The 12,378-nt window shown below is 35.8% G+C and overlaps 1 protein-coding gene across 1 annotated transcript in view; it reads left to right on the top strand.

Annotated features, from left to right (window-relative positions):
- Positions 1–12,378, top strand: part of NAA16 (N-alpha-acetyltransferase 16, NatA auxiliary subunit) — a 64,335-nt gene that overhangs the window by 27,191 nt on the left and 24,766 nt on the right. Inside the window, exons 7-9 of the mRNA XM_034072693.1 lie at positions 1,105–1,224; positions 3,320–3,415; positions 7,069–7,175. Coding sequence (XP_033928584.1) covers positions 1,105–1,224; positions 3,320–3,415; positions 7,069–7,175 — 323 coding nt within the window. The remainder of the gene's footprint in view (positions 1–1,104; positions 1,225–3,319; positions 3,416–7,068; positions 7,176–12,378) is intronic.

Below are 12,378 nucleotides of genomic sequence, written 5' to 3'. Positions count from 1 at the left end.
CATTATTGTTTCCTTAAGCATTCTAATACACTTACTTGTATTGCCTTACTTAAGAGAATACTGAAGTTGACTTTGTTAAAAATAAACCAGAGTTGTTTTCTGAATGTGAAGTACTGAGTTGTGAATGTGCACAACTATGTAGTGTAATAGCACATATTCTTCAGCTGCTTCCTGCACAATTGTGGTGGGTTGACCCTGGCCAACAGGTAAACTCCACACAGCTGTTCACTCACTTCTTGCAGCCTCCCCTGTCATGACAGGAGAGAGAATATGAGCAAAGCAAGAAAACCTGTGTCTTGAGATAAAGATAGCTTAAATGAAAGAGGGAGGAAGGGAGGAAAAAAAATCCCCAAACAGTTTGCAAGGTGATGCAAAGGCAATGACTTGCCATTCCCCCAAATAGGCTGATGCTCAGCCAGTCTCCTAGCACTGGCTGCCTGCCCAAACACCTCTTCAGCCAGTTTTGGTCAACTGTCCAGCTTGTGTGGGTTCACAGCTTATTATCCACTCCAGGCTGCTTGTGTGGCAGAGTGGAGTTAAAAAGAAAAAGCTTTGGTGCTCTACAAGTACTGCTCAGCAGTAGCAAAATCACTGGTGTTTTATAAATGCTTAGTCGCAGTTCCCAAAACACAGCACTGTATAAGCTGCAGTGAAGAAAATAAATTCCATGCAAGACATACCTGATAGAACAGTTTACTTAATGGCAAACCAGTGTGACTTAACTGGTTAAAAACTGATTAGTTGATGTGAAAGATGTAAGTGCAGTTAAGTAAACAGCTTGGTAAGAAGCAACGTAGTCATGTGTTGGAGTCCTTGAAGGAAGAGTTCTTTGTTTCATTGATAATTCCAATAGCTATTTTGAGTACTCAGATACAGCTATTCAAATAATCTGGTTTTGCAGGTGCTAAATGCTCCAGACTGTGTTGTGCTGTATGTGTAGTAGCTTCAAGTAGCACTTGTAATCCACAGTAAATGCCCTTGGAAAAGTAAAGCTCACTTTTTTGAGTATCTTACATATGGCTGAGCCCCAAAATTTTGTAAACTTTGGTCCCAATAGATCAATGCTTTCTCATGTAACTCAATTCTTTACTGTGTTGCTTTTAGGAGAGATGTTACTGAAGTTGGGAAGGCTGAAAGAAGCTGGTGAAGTATACAAAGAGTTAATTGAGCGCAATGCAGAAAACTGGTATTATTATGAAGGCTTGGAAAAGGCCCTACAACCTAGTAAGTTAAGATACGCAGATACATGGAAGATATGTACGATACAGGATATATTTAAACTTTTTTTTGTTATTGTTTTAGATTTCAAAGCTTTGTTTGGCAGAAGAATATGTACTTTCTAATCTTGGGTATGATACGGTTGTGTTTTATCCATTTTAAAATGTTTACTGGGAAAACTTGTATGCCTGAAGATGCCAACAGCAGGTCTTCCTCTTCTTGGAGCTGAAGGTGGTGTTTGCTAACATGCTTATATGAAAAACACTTTCTTGCCATGCATGAATTTGGAAACCAAATTGGAATTCATTCCTGACTACTGGCTAATTGTCAGACCACTATCATACACCACAATGTAAGGCTGTCATTCTGAAACTTGTTTAGGTGGTACCTCTTTCTACAGGCATGTAGAGAAATAATCAAATACCTGTTTCAGATGGCCTTTTAAAGACAGGCTCTGCTCTTTGGAGGAGCAGGTGATAAATGTGGTATTTGTTATTCTAGTTCACTGCTGTTGTGTCTTTCAGGAAAACAGTTAATTGTTTGGGATGTGGTATTTTTGGGTTTTTTTTGTAATTACAATATTACGACAAATTATACTGTAATAAGTGTTTGGCAGTGATAATTTTCCCAAGTGTTTACTGTTACACAGGAATGTTTTCCTTGTATTTCATTGTTCACTAATTAGTGGATGTTTTACTGGAGCTATTCTGATGACATCATAAATCATAAGCCCACACAGATATTATTAGTAGATATTATAGCTGCATTATATTCCTCAATCAGCTTTCTAGAAGGAACTTTTACAGTGGGTTTCATAAGGTCTGGGAATATGGCTTGTGATTGGGAAATTAAAATTATTTCAGTTGTTACTGTTATGCAGAGAGTAGTGTTGCCCTTCGAATAGTTTTCTTGCTGTATCTGTAGAGTTGAATGTGGTGATTGTCTCCAGAGAATAAGTTACCCAAGAGCTTTATTATGCTGTTTGATATAATATGTTCGTGACAATGTGTAGTTCTTAATAAAGAACCAATCCAATAGTTTATCTTGAAATCTTAAAGTCCTATATAGATTAATACTGTACTAATTTATAAAACTAATAATGCTACTTTATTTTTTAGGTGGTCTTAGGACTATTTCCTCCCCCATGGTAAGTTCTGGAGCTCCAACTTGTGACTTCAATTAGGGCTTTTATATGCTTTAGTTCCAATCCAAACATCATTTTAGTTTAACTTCTAGAACTTTACATCTCTTGGAGCCACTGGGTAACATATTCCCCCCCCTTCCCCAGCATCTGAGCTCAGTGACAAGATAAATTGTTTTTCTTATGAAAGGAAAACAGATATATGAAATATGTTGTCTAATCTTCAGTTGTAAATTCAATTTTATTTAAATTGCTTGATGAATATAATAAGCAAAATTGATCTTAATTATGTGAAAATGGCATTTCAAAGCAACAGATTAGTTTTATTTAAGTTCTAACCACATTGGAGCTCCAAAGCATATTATGGGGGAAAGGGGAGGAGTGGGAAGAAAATCTTGAAGTAGCTTTATTGTTAAACATTAAGATATAAAGAGTACAGGTGCACAGTACTTACACTAGCAGTATTGTGCCCTGTTTCTGCTGCCACAAGAAGACCTGTAATAAAGGCACACTTGTGTAGCATGCTGTTTGTATGCCTGTGATTTAGAAATGCAGTATATTTTTCTGAATGCTTTAAGTATGTCTGAAATGGATGCATAGTGAAAAAACAGTTAATTGAGGGTATGAATGTCAAACTATGTGAATGGGTCTGGACAACATGTAATTGAAAGAAACCAAGCTCTAATACTGTATGTTTGAATGTGCGAAGTAATTGTACTGTTTGCAGTTTATCCTTACAGTGATTAATGCTGGTAATTGCATATGGTACATAGTGTTTTCAGTACACACTTTTACACAGTAATGCTTATGATTAACTGGAAAAAATAGCTTGAAATGTTTAAATTGTTCCAAATCCAAGCTGTGTAAGAAGTCTAGTTAAATTCATTTTCACCATTTAAAAACATTTAGAAGAACAGATTTTTCTCTTTCACTTATATCTATTATATTTACTGATAATAGGCACTTTAGAAGAGAGGCTTCAGATATATGAAGAAGTTAGTAAAAGACATCCCAGAGCAGTTTCACCTAGAAGATTACCTTTAAACTTTGTTTCAGGTAAAAAGTTGCATATCTGTTCTGTATTAGCTTTTTTAATTTGTTTTTTTCCTTAAGCTTCCGTCAGACTATTAAATGTACATTTAATACCTGTTTGTATGTGTACACAAACCAGATGTACGCACTTCTCTTGGAATAGACAATTATTTGTTACATTTTAGGAGCTGAAAGAGTTCATGCACTTTAACATGGGGATATGAACTATGTAATGTTTGTATTGATGAAACTACAATACAGAATGGTACATAGATTGTAGGAGTTATTCTGCATCATTTTTCTGCCTCACACAAGTTAGGAATTATAAGTTAAAAAGTAAAGGGTATAGGTCACTTGAATTCCAGGTATAGGGATGCGTGTGTATAAACATATCCCTTTTATATCTTTAATATACATATGTATATATATGTTAACTTCATAAACACTGAAACCAGGTGTAAATGATGCATATGACAATTACAGTAACATAGGACTGATGAATTTTCCTAACAGTTTTTGTACTCGATACAGTGTTTTCTGTACAGCAGAAAGTGTCCTTTTTTCATGACTTTGAATATTTTGAGTGTACAACACTGTTGTACAACCACGAAAACTTAAATCTACAACAGAAACTTAATTTGTGCTGACAAGTTAATAATAGGAACAAAAAATCCAACCACCCAAGGTCTGCAGTATTACATAGCACAAATTATATTTTTAATTTCATAATGAAGTTTTTCAATGACTCTGTCCTTTCAAAAGTTGCCTTGAAATACAGTGCACAAATATCCTTGGTTCTGGAGGGAATATGTATGTACTTCTTAAAACAGCGAAGTGTGATCTTCCAAAGTAGAAGGAAGGAGACTAAATGAAATGGTAAATCCCATAAAATATACACCTGGTATTTAGCTGTCTAACTGCTGTAACTCCAGTAGAAAGCTTGTGGGAAGAAATATAAAGTACACAAGCTAGGTATCAAGTGTTGTGAAATTTTGAAAATTCCCAGTGTATCTACTCATGCTCTTGATTTCATGGTGTTAGTTTTTATTTAGCTCATTTACTGAGCACCACATTTCTGTAGCATTTCATGGTACAACAATGTAGCTGTCCCCTTTCCTGTTGTTGCTCATGAGTCCAAATGATTTTATGCAGGAAGAGCATATGCACAATATAACTGCTCCATAAGAGATTTAGCCCTGAAGTTAACACTAGCATGCCTAAATCACATGTATTTGTTTCTTTGACTGAATAAGGGCAAATTTTAGGCAGTTCAACCACATTTGAAAAGTGAGAAGAAAATGCTTTTCTTCTGTAATAAAATTATATTGTACATTCTGCAGAACACTTCTGTATATTTTTAACAACAGTATGTTTTGCTGTTGAATTAATTTCACCTTGCTTTGCACTGGCTTATCATACCTGACAGTATAGTTTCACACCTAATATTCATTTAAATAGAAATGTTTGTTAATAAGGAGTAGTTGTTCCTGCTGTAGCCATAGCCTAAATGAAAGCAAAATTCGTTATCAAATCAGTTGAGAAAAATCTCTTTGTAGGCTTTCTGCAGTGCTTCATAACAAGTAAAATTTTTCCTAAATTAAAATTTGTGTTTCTGTTAAGGTTTATCAGTCATGGATGTATAAAGCTGGTTTTGATCCCTTAGAAATTAATGTATTTAACAAATGATTTCTTGTGCGTTGAAGTACAGCAGATAAGAATTTCTGTTAGCAAAACCTAATAGTGAGAATGTGAAGGTATAGAAACAAGGTATAGAAACAAACTTTTTTTGCAGAAATGTATTTGCACATGTCCAGAGGAAAGAATTTTTTTTGTTAAAGGAAGGTGTTGTTCTAGTATGGCCACTGACCAGTTGCTTGCACCCAGCAGAATGGTTGATTCAGAATTGGCTTAAAATACTCTGAAGGGCAGTCTTTCCTAGACCTTACCATACATTGCATTTTAATAACCTTCTGTTTCATACAGATCAGTTCCTTAATCCAGCTGGAAACCACCTTTGTGGAGAAAGGCTGTTCATTTTCAGACTAATCAATGGTGGGGGGTTAGAATCTGTCCATCCAGTTTCATATTTGCTTATGGTGCTCTGGATTCACAGTTCCTGCTGTGGTCAGATCTTTTCTGTACCTAAGACTAAATTTTGAGCTTGGCTTCCTGTTAGAGATGGGTGCCTAGCTATGTATATCACTGTGTTCTGCAGTTTTCAGGCTTTGTTTTAGACTGTTTTGCTTTCTATAGGTAAATATGTACTTAATGGAAACTTGAATCTTACTTTTCTAAATTCTGAATTACAATTCTTCTATCAAAAATATAAATTAGAATAATCCAACAGAATAAATTAGGAGATGGACTTTTTGTCATACAGTGAAGCTTCTTGTAGTGTGAGAAAACAACCTCTAATAGACCTGTAATAAAGCATGTGTTTATGGTCCAGTTATGATCTCCATCCACAGGTAGTACAAGTTTCTATATATGGCAGTTTATTTTAGTACAGTGAGACAAGTACCCAAGTTACTTCTATTAATCTCTGTAACTGTACTGATAACAGTAAATGTTGGACAATTAAGAACTGGTGGAAGTACATAAGAATGTTATATCCAAAGCCGTATCTTAATTTTCTGGTATCTATAAAATAACCTGTTACTGATTCGTAATATGTTCTTAATGAATTGAAGTTTATTTCAATGGTTTTTGTGTGTATATCAGCCTTGTAAAATGTACTATTATCTTGCTTAAAGGCTTCTCGAAGTTCACAGCAGACTAGTTAATGAAGTGTAGCAATTTCATCCCTATGCAAAGGAAAGAAAACCAATTAAACCAAACCAACAACAACAAACACCCAACAAAACTAAAACAACTGAAACCAACCACTTTTCATCATATGAATAAAAGCATGAAAACCAACTGTTTTCCTGACTATATACCTTCTCTCTGAATTCCTGCTTTTTCCTTTTCTTTTTTTTTTCCCCTTTTGGAAACAGCATTTCTCATGTGGCATGTACTGCAAGTATTGTGATTCTTACTTGACAACATAATGAAATATTAAGCTTTCTGCCATTATATGTTAATAAAGATGATTCTAATACAGTGCTTACCCTTCTGAAGCCCAGTCTTCTATTCTGTTCAGAAACAATCATATAATCATTGGAAGTCATGTCCTACTAATAAAAATAGGACTAGAAGAGAGGTAGAGGGTTCATTTCATCCATCCTTCTTCCTCAAAGCAGGATAATTTATATCTGCATTATTCCTGACACACTTTTGTCTTAGCTTAATCATAAACTCTTCCAATGATGGAGCTTTTACAAGATATCCAAGGTAATCCATTCCAGTGCTTAGTTATCCTTACCGTTACAACTTTCACCAGTGTTCGTTTAAATAGCCCTTGCTACATCCTCTGTAGCCAGCACTTAATAATTTATCTTTTTAGTAGATTTTACAGGTTTGAGGACTGTTGCCATGTCTACATCAGCAGTTTCCTAAACACTAGCAACTTAAGCATTTTACTCTGATACTTTTCTTTATCCAGAGCATATTTGTATTTTATTCATAAATAACAGGAAAGATTAAAATTATTATCCAGAGGTTCACAGTAGTTAGTGCTTATATTTATATAACACTTGCAGTCACTGACATATAACCAAATACACTTTTGTTTCTAGGTGAAAAATTTAGAGAACTATTGGATAAGTTCCTGAGGGTTAACTTCAGTAAAGGCTGTCCACCCTTGTTTACCACTTTGAAATCTTTATATTACAATCCAGAAAAGGTAAAATTTAGTATTTATTTGATTTTAATGAAGTCTTCTATATGGAATTTCTAATAGACTATTTTTATGTAGATTTTCCTGTAACTTGACCAATAACTGTTGCTGAGCATTTTTCTCCTTGATATGCTATTTTGTATGTGAATGAACACTTGGTGGTGTTTACGATATATGAAATATCACTTCTGAGACAGGTGATACCAAAATGCTTGAAGTTAGATTGGTGCAGAATGTACTCAAGTTTTTGAAAACTCAGAGATAACCAGTAGGCTTATATTTGTGGACTTTGAGTGCAGGGGTGTCAGGATTCTTTCAACTTATGGTTTATGATGTCACCAGAAGTCATGATTTTAAAATATCACACAGATGGTTATTGTTCTATGTATGTGTCTGAATTGCATGAATACACAAATAGATCAATTTTTACCATAAAGGTTTGTTTTCCATTTCAGTCTTTAGCTAAAACTTCAGTGTTTAATTTTTGCACTTCTAAACTCACAATTCTGGCAAAATTGTGTCACATTAGAACTATGGTTTCAAGTGTAGTTCTTCACTCCAAGCTTGTCAGTGAACTAAGCCATGTTACTAAAACATGTAAAAGATAAAGCTCAGTCTGTTCAGGCATTCCTATCTTAGCTACAAGCAGAGTATTTTAATCCCTTCATAACTCAGTAAGATGCGGTTTGTGTAGCTGGTAAAACCCTAAGTACATGATCCAACTTTTCAACCAAAAGTGGGTATTGCTTTATTGGGACTAAAAATACTCTTTTTCCTAAGAGTCTCTTTGCATATTATCTAAACATGAAATTTTCCATACACTTCTGTTTGGAGAATGTAATCTGTCCTGTGTCTCCATGGTTGACATAATTTTAGTAAATTCTGGTGTTGTGCACAATACAAGCTTTTCTACAGGGCCTGTTACTAATGTGTACTTTTTAATGTAAACCTTTGAAACCGGACTTAAATATTTAAATTGATGATACATTAGAAGTACAGTCAGTGCTGTGAAAGTTTTACTTTTGCTATTTGAAGTATGAAAATCTGGAAGTTAAAAGATGCAAATAAACTCATTTGGTGTGTGAAAAGGTTTTTAACACTTGTTTCTGACATGATGGGTAAAAAATGAGGACTACTGTTCTTTAGGGCAGAATTATTTAGAAAGGTGGCTTGCTGCTAATTATCCTTATTGTGTTGAATCAGTACTGCTTGGAACTTCAGCTTAATCCTAAAAAGTAATAAACTGAAGAGCCTCATAGTTTCCACATATGCTTGGATTTGTTTGTGCAGCTAACTTCTTCAACAGACTTTTCCTCTCCTTTCTTGTCCTTCTCTTACCAAGATAGGGTCTCCTTCATATTTCACATGCTTGGGTTCTCATGTCACAATAGTGTAATGGAAGGATTTTTGAAACTAAGAGAAATTTTACTTTTGGTCCCTGACAGTTAATTTTAGAATTGCTAAAATTTAGGGGTCATGACCATCATCCAGTAAGAAGATGGCTGACGCAGGTATCTTTAGTCATGTTCTTGGTTCTTCTTTTTGGGGATAGGTGAATTATTTTTAGGCAGGTGTGTACTCACCTTTCAGAAACTTAATTTGGTTGTTTATGTCCCATTTCTCTGGAATAAGTTTTCAACAATTAAGGAATGACATTAAGTTCCTGATTCAGGCACATGAATTTATGTCAGTGGACACAGAACTGTTCAGCTCACCACCATACGAAGTTTCCTATACTGGATCAGCTGAACAGCTATCAAGGCTCCTTTTGACTGTACTACATAGAATTATGGAGTAGTTTGGGTTGGAAGAGACCTTCAAACGTCACCTAGTTCAGTCTTCCTCAGTGAGCAGGAGCATATTCAACTAGATCAGGTTGCCCAGAACCACATGCAGGCTGGCCTTGGATGTCTCCAGGGATGGTGCATCCACCACCTCTCTGGGCAACCTGTGCCAGTTTTTTACCACCCTCATTGTAAAGAACTTTCTCCTCGCGTCCAGCCTGAATCTCCCCTCTTTTAGTTTGAAACAATTACCTCTCATCCTCTTGCAACAGGCCCTGCTGAGGAGTTCCTCCATGTAGTTTTTTTATAGGCCTGTTTTAAGAACTGAAAGGCCTCCCCAATCTCTTAGATCATAGTGATCTGTTTTGATTGTAGAGGGAGCACAGACATCTGTATTATGGTTATCTGAGCATAGGTGTCTGAACCTGAATTTGCCTGCTGTGTTGGCAGCTGTTTATACTTGTTTGCAAAGTATCTGAGGGCTTCATGTCTATGAAACTAATGCTGAGAAACTTTACCAGTTGTTTCTAGAAAGAACTAATGAATGTCCCACCAGAAACCAAAACTGAAATAACTGAAGTGGTAACTGGGATGCATGGAAGGGATGTCACTTTTTCAAATACCTAAATGTGTGGGGTGCAACTGGTTCTTCATCACTTCACTAGAGAATATGCTTTACTTTGGTTAAGGGGGACAGATGTTTTTAATCTTCCTTCACATTTAAAGTAGAACTGTGTAAGATCATTCAGGTGACTTCACAGAAAGGCACCAAAAGTACATAAATGTATGTATTGGTCTTATGCTCAGTTTGCCATGTGCAAAGGTTTATATTTGACTGCACAGCTGGCTAGGAGGGGAACTGTTCAAGACCTCCTAAGTGCTTGAAACTTGGATGCTTGAGAAGATAACAGTCAGTATGGTGAAACCTGGGATGAGCAGATTAGGATGCTTTATTGGTCTCAGCAATATTGTTTGTTACCTTCTAGGAGTGAGTTTTTAACTCACTGAGATTTGAGACTATAATGTTTCAGATATACTTAAGGAAGACTTTGACTCTGGAAGCTAATAGGGAGAAAGTGTTAAGCTTGCTTTGCTGTAAATTACTGTACGTGCTTCTGCAACAAGTTCCAGTTACAGATTCTATGGTCCACTGCTGGCAAAGCAGTGACCTAACTAGTGTCTTTTTCCATAGTTTTAGAAGTAATCCAATAAATTGTTCAATCCTTCAAAGCTCTTCAAATGAGGTTTCAATTCTGAAGGTTTTTTGCCTGAGGCTAGTCTGTTAAGTAGCATGTGAACTGGTTTTTGACTCTTACTCTTTGTCAAGCCACCTCAACTGTAGAAAGCAGAAGTAGTAAAGACTGAAGGGTGAAGCTTGAAGAAATAAAATTAACAATTGTCATTTACCTGGAAACTGTACTGCCATTAAAACTTGACTGAATGTATAGTGCTGTGGATAAAGCTTTGGATTATTAAAATAATGTAGAACTAAATCATGCCAGTTGTTCAGTATCCTGAGTACACTTCCCTACTGTGCTATAGCATGAAATTGCTGTAACACCAAAATAACAAAAAAGAGGGGGGCATTGAATTGTAGGAGTAAATGTTGGGCAAAGGCCAACTGAAAAGGAAATATTTCTATAATATTGGTAACTGATTTCTCCACAAGTAATGTGGATGAGTGAGGATATGTTATGTAAAGAGTTCAAGTTCTTTCTCAAATGACAGTTGTTATGCTCACTGTTTGTAGATAACTGAAGGCATTCGCTAATCGCTTCCTAGCTTGCTACGTTGGTATACAGCCACATTTTTTCTTTCCAACTGAAGAAAAGATCAGTTAGAGGGTGATAGACTTTCAAACCGAGTCTTACTGTGTTTTCCAGGATGTCTCATTTGAAACAAGCTTATAATGCTATGTAGACCATGTTCAGTGGTACATCACTGCTGAGAGTCAGAGATCACTTTTTACCTACAACATCAGAGAAGTCAATTGATGAAGCACTATCTTGATGGCTTTGTTCTTAATAAAAATAACACACAGAAAAATATTCATCACTGGGTTTGTTTCAGATGACTCTTGAAGTAGCTACTGTATGTTGTGAAGAAATGGGCTTTCTTCTATTCATTATATGGCATCCCCTAAGGGATGCTGTAAAAATAGCCTGGAGTTTTTTTAAATGTGAAAACTCTGTCATGGTAAAGTAGTGTAAAGTGGGCATGGTTACATGAAAGACAAAGCTCACAAATGTAAAAAAGTACTGTACGAGGCTCTACTTAACCTGTTAGGGTTGGAGAAACAAAAGGAGATCACTTGTCTGAACTAGAGCCAAGACCTATCTATACAGTTTACTAGTGTTAAAGAGCAGACCTGCATTCTGAGCTCAGCATTTTTTCTCAACTGATTTTGTAGTCCCTTGTAAGGGACAATGTGTTTGACTTGGTGTGTCAATTAGCTACCTTTCTGAATTACTAAAACAGCTAGCGGACTCTTAAATGCCACTTAGAGGAACTCTTCTTGTGTGGAACGCAGCGAAATAGCTTTTACATGTAGCAGAAGTCACAAGTAAATCGGAAAATACAGGTGTGTCTTCAGAAAATAAAGTTCACCCATTTTTCTGTAGTTGCTACTGTAGTTGTACATGTTGGATTGAGTTAACATCAGCATCAGCATGCATTATGAAGCATGATTTTGCCAACATATGGATAAAGATTTTCTTAATGATTGTTGCAGGGTGTATAGGTTGATAGCTGTCTGTCATTCAGAATCTATTTTCTGGCAAAAATAGGAAATTCAGTTTTCAGAAGAACGTGCTGCAATTAATCTACTTTAATCGTATTTTAATTAGTCATTTACATTGTATGGCTGGTAAATTGAAGAAAGAAACTAAGACAAGGAAAATAGACTAAAAGTGTTTCTGTAACTTGTTGAATGTTGTTTCATATATTAGACCAAACAGCAGCAACTTCTGGTTCTCTTCAAGAATGTCTGGTTTTAAAATAGCTTTTATAATATTGAACTGTTACAAAGATTCCACAGTAAGCACATGTGCCTTGGCTATGAGTTCAGTCACCTTCTCAGATATCAGCCTGTGCCTGTTTGTATGATTTCTCTTGAAATGCACTTTTTTTGGTCTGGCTATTGTTCAAGACAACGAAAGGAAACCCTGTGAATGTCCTACTGCTCTACAGAACTCTTATGTTCATTCTATGTTGCCTTGTTTCCTGGGACTTCACAGGTTAGCTTTATTTGGATAATTTCTATAGCAAAATGGGGGAATTCTGAGGGAAGATGGACCTGGAAAGGGAAGTACTCTGCTAAATGCCACCATCGTGGTGGTTACACTAAATCTGCAGTTTAAACTGTACTGTTTGTGCATTGAATCTATGCCCTGAAGTAGCAGATGCCTAATCTTACTGAGAGAAAG

Source organism: Melopsittacus undulatus, chromosome 2 (assembly GCF_012275295.1).
Source record: "Melopsittacus undulatus isolate bMelUnd1 chromosome 2, bMelUnd1.mat.Z, whole genome shotgun sequence".
Taxonomy (NCBI): domain Eukaryota; kingdom Metazoa; phylum Chordata; class Aves; order Psittaciformes; family Psittaculidae; genus Melopsittacus; species Melopsittacus undulatus.
This window is presented reverse-complemented; position numbering and strand designations above follow the sequence as displayed.